The sequence below is a fragment of the Salvelinus alpinus genome, chromosome 2 (assembly GCF_045679555.1).
Source record: "Salvelinus alpinus chromosome 2, SLU_Salpinus.1, whole genome shotgun sequence".
Classification (NCBI taxonomy): Eukaryota; Metazoa; Chordata; class Actinopteri; order Salmoniformes; family Salmonidae; genus Salvelinus; species Salvelinus alpinus.
Genome location: NC_092087.1, coordinates 97618562 through 97638938, shown reverse-complemented (window position 1 = coordinate 97638938; position 20377 = coordinate 97618562). Strand labels below are relative to the sequence as shown.

General features: G+C 43.7%; 1 protein-coding gene across 3 annotated transcripts in view; it reads left to right on the top strand.

Moving 5' to 3' along the window:
* The window catches only part of LOC139568360 (perforin-1-like), an 88587-nt gene extending 70982 nt beyond the window's left edge, over positions 1-17605 (top strand). For all 3 annotated transcript variants that reach the window (XM_071390132.1, XM_071390133.1, XM_071390131.1), the window contains exons 6-7: positions 9736-9929; positions 15655-17605. In XM_071390132.1, the coding sequence (XP_071246233.1) occupies positions 9736-9929; positions 15655-16339 (879 nt within the window). In that variant the 3' untranslated portion in view covers positions 16340-17605. The remainder of the gene's footprint in view (positions 1-9735; positions 9930-15654) is intronic.
* The last annotated feature ends 2772 nt before the right edge of the window (positions 17606-20377 follow it).

The window sequence follows — 20377 nt, the reverse complement described above, 5'->3', positions numbered from 1 at the left end:
AACAGCATTCTCACATAGGTGTTCCTTTTGTCCAACTGGGAGAGGGCAGTGTGGAGTGCGATTGAGATTGCGTCATCTGTGGACCTGTTGGGGCGGTATGCGAATTGGATTGGGTCTAGCGTTTCTGGGATAATTGTGTTGATGTGAGCCATGACCAGCCTTTCAAAGCACTTAATGGCTAACGATGTGAGTGCTACAGTCTGTAGTCATTTAGGCAGGTTACCTTCGCTTTCTTGGTTACAGGGACTATGGTGGCCTGTTTGAAACATGTAGGTTTTACAGACTCGGTCAGGGAGAAGTTGAAAATGTCAGTGAAGATACGTGCCAGTTGGTCCACGCATGCTTTGAGTACACATCCTGGTAATCCGTCTGGCCCCGCGGCCTTGCTCATATCGGCTTCAGAGAGAGCGTGATCACACAGTTGCCCAGAACAGCTGGTGCTCTCATGCACACTTCAGTGTTGCTTGCCTCGAAGCGAATATAAAAGGCATTTGTTTGCCTGTTAGGCTCACTTCACTGGGCAGCTCGTTGCTGGGTTCCCCTTTGTAGTCTGTAATAGTTTGCAAGCCCAGCCACATTAGATGAGCATCAGAGCCGATGTAGTAAGATTTGGATTTGGACCTGTTCTTCACAAAGCAGTATATCCTTAGCGTGGGACTCATTAAAACCTGTTTGGGATAGGGGATGGTATTTTGACATCCGGATGAAAAGCGTGCCCAAAGTAAACTGCCTGTTACTCAGGCCCAGAAGCTAGGATATGCATATAATTGGTAGATTTAGATAGAAAACACTCTAAAGTTTCTAATACTGTTAAAATTATATCTGTGACTATAACAAAACTTATTTGGCAGGCGAAACCCAGAGGACAAACCATCCAGGATTTTGTTTTTGTTGAGATGACTGTGTTTTCAATTTATTTTCTATGGGAATCTAGATTTCTGAGGCATCTGGTTGCAGTTCCTAGGGCTTCCACTAGATGTCAACAGTCTTTAGAAATTGGTTGATGTTTTTCTTTTGAGAAATTAAGAAGTAGCCCTTTCCTTTCTAAGGGTCGAGTCTAGTGGACTGTTGTGTTTGGGGCGCGCGACCTGGCGCACGCTCCACTTTCATTTTATCCGCTATTGAACACAGTCTATCCAGTCTTAAATTGTATCGATTATTTACGTTTAAAAATACCTAAAGTTGGATTAGGAAAGTTGTTTGAAATGTTTGTACAAAGTTTACAGGTAACTTAATAGATAATTTGTAGTCATGTTGGGCGAGTTGGAACCGTTGTTTTTCTGAATCAAACGCGCCATTTTGGAGATATAATGACGGAATTTATCGAACAAAAGGACCATTTGTGAGGTTTATGGGACATTTTGGAGTGCCAACAGAAGAAGATCTTTAAAGGTAAGGCATGAATTATAATGTTATTTCTGAGTTTTGTGTCGCGCCTGGTGGGTTGAAATATGAGATTAATGTGTTTGTATGGTGGAGAACTGTCCTCAGATAATAGCATGGTTTGCCCCCCCCCACTGAGTAGCATAGCTAGCATAGCGTCACAAGTAACTTGTAGCATCTAAATATCATTAAATCACAAGTCCAAGACACCAGATGAAAGATACAGGTCTTGTGAATAAAGCCACCATTTCAGATTTTTAAAATGTTTTACAGGGAAGACACAATATGTAAATCTATTAGCTAACCACGTTAGCAAAGGAGACGATTTTTTCACTCCCAACAGTTTTTCCCTGCGTCAGTAGCTATCACTAATTCGACTAAATAAAAATATATATAGCCACTAACCAAGAAACAACTTCATAAGATGACAGTCTGATAACATATTTATGGTATAGCATAGTTTTTTTTTTTAAATGTGCATTTTTCAGGTATAAATCACAGTTCTACATTGCAGCTGCAATCTGAAATAGTGCCGACCAAGCCAGAACAATTACAGAGACCAACGTCATATAACTAATTACTCATTTTAAAACATTTCAGAAAAATACACAGCGTACAGATATTGAAAGCCCAACATCTGGTGAATCCAAACAATATTTCAGATTTATTAAATGTTTTATAACGAAAACAAAATGTAGCGCTAAATTAGCATAGCTATACCAGGCAGATTCGGCTGGGCGCCCACGGCAAGTTCACATGCAAAACAGATATGATATAACATCGTAAATTGGGTCTTACTATGGCTGATCTTTCATCAGAATGTTGATCAAAGTGTCCTTTGTCAAGATGAGTCGTTGGTTCCGTTCAGAAATGTTCCTTTCCCACTCCATTTAGCACAGGTACCGGTCGAGTGGCACGGATTTCTCAAACGTAAATACAATCCGACAACGGAACACCGCAAAACTCCCGGAAAAATTCAAATAATCTGATTAAACTATATTGAAAAAACATACATTACGATGATATGGTCACATGTATCAAACAAAATTCGACACGGAGATAGTTTTCATACATAACGCCAGCAAAACAGTACACAATCGCAGCTCAAATTCGAGCGATTCAGTAAACCGGAAGTTGTCGGTCACGCCAAAGAAATGGGTCCTATTTCACGTCAGTCCCAGATAAACAAAGAATTTCTCCTCTGACGTCCTCTTGACAACCAGAGGAAGGCGAATGAAGTGTGTTTCTGGTCATAGGGGGAACGACCATATATAGGCAGAGCTTTGAAGCCAGCATAACACATCTTGATTTTATGTTCTTGGTCATGGAAAGTGCTGGGAAATGACTTCTGTATCACTCAGAGACAAAATTGAAACGGTTTTAGAAACTAGAGATTGTTTTCTTTCCAATGGTATTATTTATATGCATATAGTAAGAGCAATAATTGAATAAGAGGCAGTTTAATCTGTAGAGCAAATATGCTAATGCGAAAATAGCACCCCCTGTATTCTCAAGAAGTTAACGAGAAGTTAAGCTTTAATTTGGTGTATTGGACTTGTATGAAAGTTAAATATTTCAACAACAAAAAAAATGAATTTCGCACTCTGCAATTTCACCGGATGTTGTCGAAACGTTCCGCTAGCGGAACCCCTAGTCATAACAGTTTTTAAATAAAAAATCTTTGTCCAGTTCGAGTTGAGTAATCGCTGTTCTGATGTCCAGAAGCTATTTCCGGTCATAAGAGAAGGAAGCAGCAACATTATGTACAAAATGAGTTACAAACGATGCGAAAAAACGAACAAAATAGCACAGTTGGTTAGGAGAAAATGAAACGCTAGCTATCCCCTCCGGCGCCATTTTAAGTGAGAGAGCCTTCCTCTGTTTCCTTCCTCAAAGAACTCTGCAGAACAACTCGTCAAAACCGTATTTGTTTCGGCGACGGTCTTCGTTTTGGCGATGAGACCGCCACTGACACAACTGCCGATTAAAACTGCCGCTGAGAAACCAAGGGAGACTAAAGTACTAATTGGTGAATGCCTAGGAGAGGAGAAACCACTCCCCTTTAGCTGGTTAGCCTAACTTACCTACCTAGTGTCATGACGTGGTCCTTTCTGGGTGTAGATCGTGCCCCGCCCCCAGACATCACATTAGGTGTCATGGACCGCCCTTTTCTACTGTTACGTATTAAACCCACTCTTGATGAAATTCACTTCAGACTAAGCAAACCCCAGCATGAGCTGATGGTTGCAAATGGTTGAGTTTCTGAGACCAAAACATGCCGGGTGACGCTGATATGTGAAGTGGTTTAAACTACAACTCTACCAAAGGACAAGAATATTCCACATGGAGCATTGTCTTCACGACTGGAAATGGTTAAACTCAGACTATCGATCCCTACAGAATAAGAGCAAATCTTAGAGACAAATTAATAGTCTGCAGCTAGAAATTACGTAAACTGAGGACGAGAATACAGACAACCGCTGAAACATCTATTCTATGAGAGCATTTCAGAATGGTACTCTGGAGTATCCATTCTAACCACAAAATACTTTATGACTTCAATGAAAGTTAACCAGAGTGACTCTGTCGACTCTCGCCAGCAGTGGGACCGGATTCCAACAAAGAAGACAACGTCAACACACGGGCCACTAGGGACTCTTTCCTATCTGTCACGTTCCTGACCTGTTTTCTGTTAGTTTTATGTGTTAGTTGGTCAGGACGTGAGTTTGGGTGGGCATTTCTATGTTTTCTGTTTCTATGTTGGTTTTGGGTTGCCTGGTATGGCTCTCAATTAGAGGCAGGTGTTTGACGTTTCCTCTGATTGAGAGTCATATTTAGGTAGGCTGTTCACAGTGTTTGTTTGTGGGTGGTTGTCTCCTGTGTCTGTGTATATGTTTGCACCATACGGGACTGTTTGCGGTTTGTTCATTTCATGTAGTCTGTTCCTGTTATGTGCGTTCTTCACGTTATATGTAAGTTCGTCGTTTCAGGTTTGTCTACATCGTTTATTTGTTTTGTTAGTTAATTCCAGTATAGTTCGTTTTCGTCTTTGTCGTTTTGTTTATTTAATAAATCATCATGTCATTTAACTACGCTGCGCCTTGGTTTAATCCCTGCTCCTCCTCTTCGGATGAAGAGGAGGAGGAACGCCCTTACAGAACCACCCACCAAATATCCAGAACCAAGCAGCGTAATTTCGAGCAACGGGCAAGTATACAGGACTTGTGGAGTTGGGAGCAAATATTTAACGGAGAAGGACCATGGGCTAAAGTGAATCACCGTCCATGGGAACAGCTGGAGGCAGCTCGGAGAGCGGAGGAAAAGAGAGAGAGGAACCGGCGTTATGAGGGGACGCGTCTTGCACGGAAGCCCGAAAAGCCCGTGAGTAATTCCCAAAAATTTCTTGGGGGGGGGCTAAGAGGTAGTGGGCCAAGGGCAGGTAGGAGACCTGCGCCCACTTCCCAGGCTAACCGTGGAGAGCGGGAGTACGGGCAGACACCGTGTTACGCAGTAGAGCGCAGGGTGTCTCCTGTACGTGTGCATAGCCCGGTGCGGGTTATTCCACCTCCCCGCACTGGTAGGGCTAGATTGGGCATTGAGCCAGGTGTCATGAGGCCGGCTCAACGCGTCTGGTCTCCAGTGCGTCTCCTCGGGCCGGCATACATGGCACCTGCCTTACGCATGGTTTCCCCGGTTCGCCTACATAGCCCGGTGCGGGTTATTCCACCTCCCCGCACTGGTCGGGCGACCGGGAGCATTCAACCAGGTAAGGTTGGGCAGGCTCAATGCTCAAGAGAGCCAGTACGCCTGCACGGTCCGGTATTTCCGGCGCCACCTCCCCGCCCCAGCCCAGTGCCAACAGTGCCTACACCACGCACCAGGCTTCCAGTGCGTTTTCAGAGCCCTGTTCCTCCTCCACGCACTCTGCCTATGGTGCGTGTCTCCAGCCCAGTGCCTCCAGTTCCGGCACCACGCACTAAGCCTCCTGTGCGTCTCCAGAGCCCTGTACGCACTGTTCCTTCTCCCCGTACTCGTCCTGAGGTGCGTGCACTCAGCCCGGTGTCACCAGTGCCGGTATCACGCACCAGGCCTATAGTGCGCTTCGAGAGGTCAGTGTGCCCTGTCCCTGCTCCCGGCACTAGTATGAAGGTGCGTGTCCTTAGCCCGGTGCCTCCAGTTCCGGCACCACGTACCAGGCCTACAGTGCGTCTCAGCCGGCCAGAGTCTGCCGTCTGCCCAACGGCTCCTGAACTGTCCGTCTGCCATGAGCCTACAAAGCCTTCCGCTAGACAGGATCAGTCTGAGCCATCCGTCTCCGCAGCGCCATCTGAGCCATCCGTCTCCGCAGCGCCATCTGAGCCATCCGTCTCCCCAGCGCCATCTGAGCCATCCGTCTCCCCAGCGCCGTCTGAGCCATCCGTCTGCAATGAGCCTGCAAAGCCGCCCGTCTGCCATGAGCCTGCAAAGCCGCCCGTCTGCCATGAGCCTACAGAGCCGTCCGCCAGACAGGAGCCGCTAGAGCCGCCCGCCAGACAGGAGCCGCTAGAGCCCTCCGTCAGACAGGATCTGCCAGAGCCGCCAACCAGACTGGATCTGCCAGAGCCGCCAACCAGACTGGATCTGCCAGAGCCGCCAACCAGACTGGATCTGCCAGAGCCGCCAACCAGACTGGATCTGCCAGAGCCGCCAACCAGACAGGATCTGCCAGAGCCGTCAGCGAGCCATGACCATCCAGAGCCGTCAGCGAGCCATGACCGTCCAGAGCCGTCAGCGAGCCATGACCGTCCAGAGCCGTCAGCGAGCCATGACCGTCCAGAGCCGTCAGCGAGCCATGACCGTCCAGAGCCGTCAGCGAGCCATGACCGTCCAGAGCCGTCAGCGAGCCATGACCGTCCAGAGCCGTCAGCCTGCCATGAGCGTCCAAAGCCGTCAGTCAGCCATGAGCTGCCCCTCAGCCAGAAGCGGCTAGTAATCCAGAACTGCCCCTCAGTCCAGAGCTGTCTCTCTGTCCGGAGCTGCCCTTCAGTCCGGAGTTGCCCCTCTATCCTGAGCTACCTCTCTATCCTGAGCTATCCCTCTGTCCTGAGCTACCTCTCTGTCTTGAGCTACCTTGTCCCGGAGCTGTTCTTTATCTTGGTGTTGTCCCTTAAATTAGGTGGGGGAAATAAGAGGGTGGTCATTATAAGGGGTAGAGGTAAGCTGGGATTGACTATGGTGGGGTGGGGACCTCGCCCAGAGCCTGAGCCACCACCGTGGTCAGATGCCCACCCAGACCCTCCCCTAGACTTTGTGCTGGTGCGCCCGGAGTTCGCACCTTGAGGGGGGGGTTATGTCACGTTCCTGACCTGTTTTCTGTTAGTTTTATGTGTTAGTTGGTCAGGACGTGAGTTTGGGTGGGCATTTCTATGTTTTCTGTTTCTATGTTGGTTTTGGGTTGCCTGGTATGGCTCTCAATTAGAGGCAGGTGTTTGACGTTTCCTCTGATTGAGAGTCATATTTAGGTAGGCTGTTCACAGTGTTTGTTTGTGGGTGGTTGTCTCCTGAGTCTGTGTATATGTTTGCACCATACGGGACTGTTTGCGGTTTGTTCATTTCATGTAGTCTGTTCCTGTTATGTGCGTTCTTCACGTTATATGTAAGTTCGTCGTTTCAGGTTTGTCTACATCGTTTATTTGTTTTGTTAGTTAATTCCAGTATAGTTCGTTTTCGTCTTTGTCGTTTTGTTTATTTAATAAATCATCATGTCATTTAACTACGCTGCGCCTTGGTTTAATCCCTGCTCCTCCTCTTCGGATGAAGAGGAGGAGGAACGCCCTTACACTATCCTTGATAGTAACCAATATCTACTGTTTGTTTGTTATGTATTTCTGTGATTATTTAGTTAGTTAGTAAATTAATAATTAAGCCAATTTGTGTATGGATGATTCATAGTAGAGGCTGGGTTCGTGTAGATACCCAAGAATTTTACGACATTTGAAATGAGACTGACGAGAGGTAGAGAATAATTCATTAACCTTTCATTGGTACTCATCCCGGATCCGGGAGCACCCCCCCCCCCCCACTGAGTAGCATAGCTAGCATAGCGTCACAAGTAAATTGTAGCATCTAAATATCATTAAATCACAAGTCCAAGACACCAAATGAAAGATACAGATCTTGTGAATAAAGCCACCATTTCAGATTTTTAAAATGTTTTACAGGGAAGACAAAATATGTAAATCTATTAGCTAACCACGTTAGCAAAAGACACCAATTTTCTAACTCCATCAGTTTCTTACTCCATCAGGTGCTATCACCAATTCGGCCAAATAAAGATATTGATAGTCACTAACCAAGAAAAAACCTCATCAGATGACAGTCTGATAACATATTTATTGTATAGGATAGGTTTTGTTAGAAAAATGTGCATATTTCAGGTATAAATCATAGTTTACAATTGCACCCACCATCACAACTCGACTAGAATAAATACAGAGAGCAACGTGTATTACCTAATTACTAATCATAAAACATTTCGTAAAAATACACAGCTCACAGCAATGGAAAGACACAGATCTTGTGAATTCAGACAATATTTCAGATGTTCTAAGTGTTTTACAGCGAAAACACAATAAATCGTTATATTAGCATACCACATGTGCAAACGTTACACAGCATTGATTCAAGCCAAAGAGAGCCATAACGTAATCATCGCCAAAATATATTATTTTTTTCACTAACCTTCTCAGAATTCTTCCGATGACACTCCTGTAACATCAAATTACAACATACATATAGAGTTTGTTCGAAAATGTGCATATTTAGCCACAAAAAAACGTGGTTATACAATAAGAGTAGTAGCAAAACTGTCCTGAAAAAGTCGTGCGTCATTTTTGAGAGTGATCTAGTTTAATCGATAAGTAATCATAAACTTGACTAAAAAATACAGGGTTGACAGGAATCGAAAGATAAATTAGTTCTTAATGCAATCGCTGATTTACATTTCTAAAATTATCCTTACTGTGCAATACAGGGTTCGCCAAGCGAAGCTATACCAAAAAAAATGGCGGAATAAGCGTGTAACATTTTTCTACAGAACAACGATTTATCATCATAAATAGTTCTTACTTTGAGCTGTTCTTCCATCAGATTCTTGGGCAATGTATCCTTTCTTGGGTCTAATCTTCTTTTGGCCGAAACATGTCCTCTTGTCCGTCGAAATGCCCACTAACGTTCGACCGGGACACCGAAACGTGCCCGGTGCTTCAGAGTGCATCACAAATAAATTCCTCAAAATCGCACTAAACGGATATAAATTGCTATAAAACGGTTTAAATTAACTACCTTGTGATGTTTTTAACACCTATGACGAGTAAAAACATGACCGGGGATATTTTACTGGCTAAACCAAGGCTTGGAAAGAGGCCAGTCCAAAGTCCTTTCTGCGTTGGGGCGCAGGGTCCAAAGGATAGGTACTTCCGGTCTTTTGTCATTTATAGAGGCCCTGATTGCGCAATCGACTCCATTCAAATTGTCACCACTTACTGACATCTAGTGGAAGACGTAGGCAGTGCTTGAATCCTGATAGGAATTACAGGGACTTTAAAACTGACCTGGGACCAGAGGCCAAGATTTTTGAAATCTCACTCCATATCAGGAAAAGTGCTGTAGAATGACTTCTGTTCCACTCAGAGACATAATTCAAACGGCTATAGAAACTAGAGAGTGTTTTCTATCCAATAATAACAATAATATGCATATTGTACAAGCAAGAATTGAGCACTAGGCAGTTTAATCTATAGAGCAAATTATGCTAATGCGAAACAGCACCCCCTGTATTCTCAAGAGGTTTTAATTAGAAGACTAATTGATCAGATATTAAAATATCTAATCAATTAAAAATATCTATTAAAATTATAACTTTGTAATCTGAACATTTTCTGTGGTGCCCCGACTTCCTAGTTAATTAAGTTCACATGATTAGTTTAATCACATAATAATAATTACACATATAGAATTGATTCGATAAAATAACAGTCTTCACATTTGATGATTCTAAATACATGACACTTGCTAACATGGGCTAGTAGGTTAAGATATGTACATATACATGAGGCACTTCAAGGCTATTTTATTCTATTAATTTCTATTGTTATCGGCCAGAGATTCCAAAGAGTTTGAACTTTGGAGAATAAAACCCAGAAGTTTGACGTAACCTGTTGAACGTTGTTTGTTATGTGATTCTATTACCTCAGGTGTATTTCTTTATTGGAGATTCTTGTCACAGGATGCAGAAATAAAACTTAAAATCGGGATCTTAGGTTATATGTTATATGTTAATGAATATGTTAACATTTTGTTCAAAATACAAAGGAGGCTGTCCAGGATTACATGAAGGAGAGCGCCCTCCCAGAGAGCACCGGGGAACTGTCCTGTGGGGATCTTTACTCTAATCTGGACTCAAACTGCTGCCTCAGGAAGGTCTCGCAGGGAAGACTGGTGGTGACGGTGGTCAGAGCCTGGGAACTTTATGGAGACATCCAATGGATAGCGGGAGACACTGAAGGGTATGTGATGTTACTGCACAATTTCAGTCCTCTGCAGAGATGTAGTGGAGGCTAAACACAAGTAAACAGTTTTCCACCCATCTATCGAGCAACAAGTTTATTGCAGTTTTACCAAAGTTAATTTAAATAATGAGGGCCATAACTGCTTTTTAAATAGAAATTCCTGATGCAGGTTATCATTTTTGTTCATTCATCTTATTCTGGAGACAACTCTGCAGACTGGTCACGAGCTGGCACCGCCATAAAGTCATCAAATCTGATTTTAACCCTAACCTTAACCACACTGTGCCTAACCCTAACCTTAACCACACTGCTAAACCTAATGCCTAACCCTAACCTTAACCACACTGCTAAACCTAATGCCTAACCCTAACCTTAACCACACTGCTAAACCTAATACCTAACCCTAACCTTAACCACACCGCTAAACCTAACGCCTAACCCTAACCTTAACCACATCGCTAAACCTAATGCCTAACCCTAACCTTAACCACACCGCTAAACCTAATGCCTAACCCTGACCTTAACCACACTGTGCCTAACCCTAACCCTAACCACACTGCTAAACCTAATACCTAACCCTAACCTTAACCACACCGCTAAACCTAATGCCTAACCCTAACCTTAACCACACTGTGCCTAACCCTAACGTTAACCACACTGCTAAACCTAATGCCTAACCCTAACCACACTGCTAAACCTAATACCTAACCCTAACCTTAACCACACCGCTAAACCTAATGCCTAACCCTAACCCTAACCTTAACCACACCGCTAAACCTAATGCCTAACCCTAACCTTAACCACACTGTGCCTAACCCTAACCCTAACCTTAACCACACCGCTAAACCTAATGCCTAACCCTAACCACACTGCTAAACCTAATGCCTAACCCTAACCTTAACCACACTGTGCCTAACCCTAACCTTAACCACACCGCTAAACCTAATGCCTAACCCTAACCTTAACCACACTGTGCCTAACCCTAACCTTAACCACATCGCTAAACCTAATGCCTAACCCTAACCTTAACTTCTTATGGCTGCAGGGGCAGTATTGAGTAACTTGGAAAAAGGTGCCCATTTCAAACGGCCTCGTACTCAATTCTTGCTCGTACAATATGCATATTATTATTACTATTGGATAGAAAACACTCTCCAGTTTCTAAAACCGTTAGAATTATTTATCTGAGTGAAACAGAACTCATTCTGCAGCCCACTTCCTATCAGGAAGTGAGATTTCTGAAATGAGGTCTCTGTTCTAGGGCTTGCCTATAAATGGGCATGATACGTATGACTATACGTGCACGTCATACACCTTCCCCTAGATGTCAAGAGGAAGTGAGAGGAGAAATTAGTTGATTATCTTGGTCTGAAGTGGAATAAATCCTCTTGGAATGATGTGTCCGCCATTTCCTGTTTTTTGGAAAGCGCGAAGATGAACCTGGAATTGCCTTCTGGAAAGCTGTCGTTATAGGCGAATACTATCTCCGGCTTTGATTTTATTTGATACATGTTACAATATCATCGTAAAGTATGTTTTTTCAATATAGTTTTATTAGATTATTGAAATTTATTCGGGACGTTAGGCGTGTTGCGTTGTTTGACTTTGTTCACGAAGGAGAGCTTAGCACCACTTGGCCAGTGTGCTTGCTAATTCAAGAGGGAAAGAGGTCGTTCTAAATCCAAACAACGACGGTTCTGGACAAAAGGACCCCTTGTACAACATTCTGATGGAAGATCACCAAAAGTAGGACCGATTTTGGGATGCTATTTCATATATCTGTCGAACTGTGCTATCGCTACCGTTTACCTTGAATCAATGTTGTTGTGTGTTAGCTTTTGTAGTAAGCTAATATAACGCTATATTGTGTTTTCGCTGTAAAACACTTAAAAAAATCGGAAATATTGGCTGTATTCACAAGATCTTTGTCTTTCATTTGCTATACACCATATATTTTTCAGAAATGTTTTATGATGAGTATTAGGTATTTGACATTGGTGTCTGTAATTACTCTGGCTGCTTCGGTGCTATTTCTGACTGTAGCTGTGATGGTAGCAGCAATGTAAAACTGATTTATACCTCAAATATGCACATTTTTCGAACAAAACATATTTATTGTGTAACATGTTATAGGACTGTCATCCGATGAAGTTGTTTCTTGGTTAGATCTTGGTTAGTTAGGTTGGCTTTGTGCATGCTACCTGTGCTGTGAAAAATGTCTGTCCTTTTTCTTTTCCTTATTTGGTGGTGAGCTAACATGAATATACGTGGTGTTTTCGCTGTAAAGCATTTTAAAAATCGGACATGTTGGCTGGATTCACAAGATGTTTATCTTTCAAATGTTGTATTGGACTTGTTAATGTGTGAAAGTTAAATATTTCTAAAAAATATATTTTGAATTTCGCGCCCTGCACTTGAGCTGGATGTTGTCATAAGTGTACCGGCGTCGGGCTGCAGCCTGAAGAAGTTAACCACACTGTGCCTAGCCCTAACCTTAACCACACTGCTAAACCTAATGCCTAACCCTAACCTTAAATTAAGAGCAAAAAGACAATTTTTGTTTTTATGAAATTTTACAAAAAGCCAATTTTGACTTTGCTAGCGGAAATCACTCAGTACGGGCCTCAAGGACATGACTCATCCCAATAATAAACCTGCCTCCCTGATCATGGTTGCAGTCAATGTCATGGCGACGTTAGTTACCATAGCTCTAGCATAGAAGAAATACGTCATCAGGTCTAAAGGTCACGTTAGTTTGTCCCTTTCACTAGGTTGTAGTAATGACAGTTTCAGCCACTTTCACTAGGTTGCAGTAATGACAGTTTCAGCCACTTTCACTAGGTTGTAGTAATGACAGTTTCAGCCACTTTCATTAGGTTGTAGTAATGACAGTTTCAGCCACTTTCACTAGGTTGTAGTAATGACAGTTTCAGTCCCTTTCACTAGGTTGTAGTAATGACAGTTTCAGCCCCTTTCACTAGGTTGTAGTAATGACAGTTTCAGCCCCTTTCACTAGGTTGTAGTAATGACAGTTTCAGCCACTTTCACTTGGTTGTAGTAATGACAGTTTCAGCCACTTTCACTAGGTTGTAGTAATGACAGTTTCAGTCCCTTTCACTAGGTTGTAGTAATGACAGTTTCAGCCCCTTTCACTAGGTTGTAGTAATGACAGTTTCAGCCCCTTTCACTAGTTTGTAGTAATGACAGTTTCAGCCACTTTCACTAGGTTGTAGTAATGACAGTTTGTCCCTTTCACTAAGTTGTAGTAATGACAGTTTGTCCCTTTCACTAGGTTGTAGTAATGACAGTTTCAGCCACTTTCACTAGGTTGTAGTAATGACAGTTTCAGCCACTTTCACTAGGTTGTAGTAATGAGTTTCAGCCACTTTCACTAGGTTGTAGTAATGAGTTTCAGCCACTTTCACTAGGTTGTAGTAATGACAATTTCAGCCCCTTTCACTAGGTTGTAGTAATGACAGTTTCAGCCACTTTCACTAGGTTGTAGTAATGACAGTTTCAGCCCCTTTCACTAGGTTGTAGTAATGACAGTTTCAGCTACATAAAGATGCACTCCAGGATCTTAAGCACAACACATTTGTAACATATAGTTCAATTAGATTTGTAACATATCATACAAAATGGATGAGGTAGTACACAATTTGATGACATAGTACACAATTTGATGACATAGTACACAATTTGATGACATAGTACACAATTTGATGATGTTGTACACAATTTGATGACGTAGTACACAATTTGATGACCTAGTACACAATTTGACGTAGTACATCATTTTATGACGCAGTACAGAAAAAACGGAGACCACTTTTTGCTCGTGAGCGCCACTTTCAAAACTAATGGCTGAAATTAAACGAAAGATTGAAAGCGCATCTTTAGACATTGTCTCACATCCAGGTTTTCCCGTTAACTTGCTAAACCCCAAACCCTGGTTTACTTCATGAGGCGTTGTAACGGCAGATTTCCTCCTCTTCGTCTGAAGAGGAGGTGTAGCAGGGATCTGACCAAGACGCAGCGTAGTTAGTGTTCATCATGTTTAATAACGACAAAACCGTGAACACTACAAAATACAAAATAACAAATGTGGCAAAACCGAAACAGTCCTATCTGGTGCATAGACACAAAGACAGAAGACAACCACCCACAAAACCCCAACACAAAACAGGGTACCTAAATATGGTTCCCAATCAGAGACAATGACTAACACCTGCCTCTGATTGAGAACCATATCAGGCTAAACATAGAAACAGGAAAACTAGATAGGCAGATCTTTCTCAATAGTGTTTTCGGGGCAGATCTGGCTTTTGAAAGGTTGGGTGCAGCTAACTTTTTTCAACTGAAGTGCCTGGAGGCTGGAGCACAGAGCAGAACGTGCAGTTCGCTATCTGGAACCCTTTCCCAATTAGCACAACCCAAATACGTATTTTGAACCAAAAATATATATTTTCAACGTCTTTCGCTTATAGGTTTGAGTGTAACCACTGTGAAAATGTGAGATAAACAGCAAACTACTGTATACTAATCTTGATGCTCTAGCCATCACCGATCCACTTTTCATTTGTTTTGTCTTTGTTTTTTACACACCTGGTTTCAATTCCCCCATTACATGTTCATTATTTAACCCTCTGGTTACCCCCATGTTTGTGTGCTTGTTTTTTTAATTGTAAGGCTGTATCTGACGGCTGGTATATTGTTACCGGGTTTTGTTATTACGCCCGTTTATTTCGTGGTACCGGTATTTTTCCAGCACCATAGTATTGTGTTTATACTGGTGTTTTTTCTTGTATTAAATACCTTCAGCATCTGACTCCTTTCACCAGTTACCCACAGCCTTGACAGATGCTCAAACAAGCATGATAATTTTCCGTTACAAGTATTTTATTCCCTATAGAGTGCACTACACTCTTAAAAAAGGGTTCCAAACGGTTTATTCGGCTGACCCCATAGGAGAACCCTTTTTGGTTCCATGTAGAATCCTCTGTGTAAAAACTTTTATTTTAAACTCAAAAGATTTCTACCTGGAACCAAAAAGGGTTCTTCAAAGGGTTCTCCTGTGGGGACAGCCGAAGAACCCTTTTACATTTCATTTAACATTCTAGATAGCACCTTTTATTCTAAGAGTGTACTTTGTACACTATATAGGGAATAGGGATCCATTTGGGATCACAAGCAATATGTACCAACTGGAGTACCCCCTCCCCCCTACTGGCACAGCTGATTCAATTAGTCAAAAGCTAAATGATTAGTTGACTAATTATTAATCAAGTGTGCAAGTTTAGGGTTAAAACATAAACGTGGAACCTGGGGGGGAATAAGTAGTGGAATAAGTGGGCTACAGATTATAACGCGTGTCAAACACATTCCACGGAGGGAAGAGAGACTTGACAGAAAAAGAAGAAGACAGAATGACTATCGTGATAAAAGTTCTTTCAACCTTTTACACCAACATGTATCAAACTCATTCCACTAAGGGCCGAGTGTCTGACGGTTTTCTCTCCTCCCTTGTATTTGATTGATGAATTAAGGTCACTAATTAGTAAGGAAATCCCCTCACCTGGTTGTCTTTAGTCTTAATTGAAAGGAACTAAAACCAGTATAGACTAGGTCCTCCATGGAATGAGTTTGATCGCCCTCTTGTGGCATGTCATATTATTTGAATCTTTCCAGTTTGTTTCCAACTTCCTGTTTCTTCCTGCTACAGGTACGCTGTGGTCACCTACGGTTCCAAGACCCATCAGACCGATGTGATTCCGTCCAACAATCCTGTCTGGAATGCTATATTTGACATGGGTCCCTTTGACAAAGACCTGAGTCTAAAGGTGGCGGTCTGGGATTCCGATCTTTTCAAGAAAAATGACAACCTGGGGGACTGTACCGTCGACATCAAGCAGGGGACACACGGAAACTGGTGTAACAACGGCGAGGAGGGCTTTTATTTCCTGTACACCCTCACCTGTGACCCTCACCTGACCGGGGACAAGTGTGAAAAATACAAACCTTCCACCCCCAAAACACACAAACCTTCCACCCCCACAAAACACAAACCTTCCACCCCCACAAAACACAAACCTTCCACCCCCACAACAAACAAACCTTCCACCCCCACCCCCACAGTACACAAACATTACACCCCCACAACACACAAACCTTCCACCCCCACAGCACACAAACCTTTCACCCCCACAGCACACAAACCTTCCACCCCCACAGCACACAAACCTTCCACCCTCACAGCACACAAACCTTCCACCCCCACAGCACACAAACCTTCCACCCTCACAGTACACTCTAATCCACTCTACAGTAAGAGTGTGCATCTCTTTTCTACCTTTTCTGTCCAGAGTTCAGTACTCCTATACCTATGGTTCTTTTACATCTCTGTATAATGTACCCCTCACAACACACTGGAGTAAATTCATTCCAGGCGGTGGGTCTGTTGCCTGTACAGCTCACCAGGAACCACGTTGACAACCAGGGGAATCATTAGAATATGTTTTCCCCTGGGTGGTACTCGGTGCATCTTTCTCCCCCCCAATCTTCCAACCATGTCTTTATATGTCATGTGTAATCAGGGAGGATATAGGGTTCAGCTGACTATATAATGATTATTCACACCAAAGCTTGTCTGTGACCTAAACAAATTACATTGTACCTTATATTTACATGGCGGCTGTCAAACGATTAAAATACTATATGTATAAATATGAAAATTGATAGAGCTACTCTATAGCCACTGCTTTTAACAGTTTCTTTATTCAGTCTGGACTAGATGTGGGGCAAAAGTTGACAGTGAGCGAGTTATTTAACACCCAATGCGAAGACTCACTCAAAATGTTTGATATGATTCTACTGGAGGTGAAAGTTTGAAAACCTCTAAAGTCAAAGATGTCTATGGTTTTGATAATGTGTTCTTTAAAACACTTAATGATATTTAAACATCACCAATAACACATCAAATTAATCTATACATAAACCAAGATATCATCCCAAGGGAATGGAAGTCAGCTGCTGTTTCCACCATGTTCAAGTCTGGAGATTGTTTTAAGGTCAATAATTATAGACCTAGAAGTATTTCACCAATTGTTTCAAAGGCTGCAGAGAGAGGGTAGTTGCTGAGCAATTGACTGGTGCCTGAATACTAGTGATTTCTCATTGTAACCCATGCAATTCGGCTTCAGAGATGGTCTTTTTTGGACAAGGTTTAAATACAAATTTGGCAAAGGTGAAGTGGGAGGAGCTGTGTTTTATATATTTTCTAAAAGCATTTGACACTGTAAATCACAGAATACTACTCTCTAAACTAGCAAAGTTACATTTCTCCCCCAATGCTTTAAAATGGATGTATTAGTTTATCTTACAGAATACAGTGTTTGAATCAAGCAGAAAGTCTAATTGTCTGGCAACTGCACAATGGGGTCCCACAAGGATCCGTTTTAGGGCCTTTACACTTTAGCTTATATATACAGGACATGCTTCATGTGTCACGGTGTTGATATATAATATGCTGATGATATTGTTATATACACATGCCGCAAGTGAAAAATAATATCTGCCCAGGGACTACAGATAGCCAGTTGTCTCAATCTGGCATATTTACAGAACTGTTCATTGATGTGCATTGTCCCTGTTAAATAAATATATAAATCAAATGACTGTAGTTGTTGGTGATGTTGTACTCTCTGACTGTAGGGTTGTGCTGTAGTAACTCAGTATGTTCTATAGATGGCAGCACTGCTGCAGCTGCAGTAACTCAGTCTGTCCTGAAGATGGCAGCACTGATACAGCTGCAGTAACCCAGTCTGTCCTGTAGATCGCAGCACTGCTACATCTGCAGTAACTCAGTCTGTCCTGTAGATGGCAGCACTGATACAGCTGCAGTAACTCAGTCTGTCCTGTAGATGGCAGCATTGCTACAGCTGCAGTAACTCAGTCTGTCCTGTAGATCGCAGCACTGCTACATCTGCAGTAACTCAGTCTGTCCTGTAGATGGCAGCACTGCTAAAGCTGCAGTGACTCAGTCTGTCCTGAAGATGACAGCACTGCTACATCTGCAGTAACTCAGTCTGTCCTGTAGATGGCAGCACTGCTACATCTGCAGTAACTCAGTCTGTCCTGTAGATGGCAGCATTGCTACAGCTGCAGTAACTCAGTCTGTCCTGTAGATGGCAGCATTGCTACAGCTGCAGTAACTCAGTATGTCCTGTAGATGGCAGCACTGCTACATCTGCAGTAACTCAGTCTGTCCTGTAGATGGCAGCACTGCTACATCTGCAGTAACTCAGTCTGTCCTGAAGATGGCAGCACTGCTACATCTGCAGTAACTCAGTCTGTCCTGTAGATGGCAGCACTGCTACATCTGCAGTAACTCAGTCTGTCCTGTAGATGGCAGCACTGCTACATCTGCAGTAACTCAGTCTGTCCTGTAGATGGCAGCACTGCTACAGCTGCAGTAACTCAGTCTGTCCTGTAGATGGCAGCACTGCTACAGCTGCAGTAACTCAGTCTGTCCTGTAGATGGCAGCACTGCTACAGCTGCAGTAACTCAGTCTGTCCTGTAGATGGCAGCACTGCTACAGCTGCAGTAACGCAGTCTGTCCTGTAGATGGCAGCACTGCTACAGCTGCAGTAACTCAGTCTGTCCTGTAGATGGCAGCACTGATACAGCTGCAGTAACTCAGTCTGTCCTGTAGATGGCAGCACTGCTACAGCTGCAGTAACTCAGTCTGTCCTGTAGATGGCAGCACTGCTACAGCTGCAGTAACTCAGTCTGTACTGAAGATGGCAGCACTGCTACAGCTGCAGTAACTCAGTCTGTCCTGTAGATGGCAGCACTGCTACATCTGCAGTAACTCAGTCTGCCCTGTAGATGGCAGCACTGCTACATCTGCAGTAACTCAGTCTGTCCTGAAGATGGCAGCACTGCTACATCTGCAGTAACTCAGTCTGTCCTGTAGATGGCAGCACTGCTACATCTGCAGTAACTCAGTCTGTCCTGTAGATGGCAGCACTGCTACATCTGCAGTAACTCAGTCTGTCCTGTAGATGGCAGCACTGCTACAGCTGCAGTAACTCAGTCTGTCCTGTAGATGGCAGCACTGCTACAGCTGCAGTAACTCAGTCTGTCCTGTAGATGGCAGCACTGCTACAGCTGCAGTAACTCAGTCTGTCCTGTAGATGGCAGCACTGCTACAGCTGCAGTAACTCAGTCTGTCCTGTAGATGGCAGCACTGCTACAGCTGCAGTAACTCAGTCTGTCCTGTAGATGGCAGCACTGATACAGCTGCAGTAACTCAGTCTGTCCTGTAGATGGCAGCACTGCTACAGCTGCAGTAACTCAGTCTGTCCTGTAGATGGCAGCACTGCTACAGCTGCAGTAACTCAGTCTGTCCTGAAGATGGCAGCACTGCTACATCTGCAGTAACTCAGTCTGTCCTGTAGATGGCAGCACTGCTACAGCTGCAGTAACTCAGTCTGTCCTGTAGATGGCAGCACTGCTACATCTGCAGTAACTCAGTCTGTCCTGTAGATGGCAGCACTGCTACAGCTGCAGTAACTCAGTCTGTCCTGTAGATGGCAGCACTGCTACAGCTGCAGTAACTCAGTCTGTCCTGTAGATGGCAGCACTGCTACAGCTGCAGTAACTCAGTCTGTCCTGTAGATGGCAGCACTGCTACAGCTGCAGTAACTCAGTCTGTCCTGTAGATGGCAGCACTGCTACAGCTGCAGTAACTCAGTCTGTCCTGTAGATGGCAGCACTGCTACAGCTGCAGTAACTCAGTCTGTCCTGTAGATGGCAGCACTGCTACATCTGCAGTAACTCAGTCTGTCCTGTAGATGGCAGCACTGCTACATCTGCAGTAACTCAGTCTGTCCTGTAGATGGCAGCACTGCTACAGCTGCAGTAACTCAGTCTGTCCTGTAGATGGCAGCACTGCTACAGCTGCAGTAACTCAGTCTGTCCTGTAGATGGCAGCACTGCTACAGCTGCAGTAACTCAGTCTGTCCTGTAGATGGCAGCACTGCTACAGCTGCAGTAACTCAGTCTGTCCTGTAGATGGCAGCACTGCTACATCTGCAGTAACTCAGTCTGTCCTGTAGATGGCAGCACTGCTACATCTGCAGTAACTCAGTCTGTCCTGTAGATGGCAGCACTGCTAGAGAGATACATAATCTTTTATGGCATCCATCAGCCACAGATCTAGGAGCAGTTTAACCTAGACACATCATAACACGAAGAGGGGAGGAGAAAGAGTTTGGGAAAGAGAGAGGAACGGGAGGAAGAGAGAGGGAGGAAGAGAGGTGGAAGAAGAGAGGGAGGAACAGAAGGAGACAGGGGGAAGAAGAGAAGGGGGAAGAAGAGAGAGAGAGGGAGGAAGAGCAAGATACAGGGGGAAGAAGAGAGAGAGAGGGAGGAAGAGCAGGAT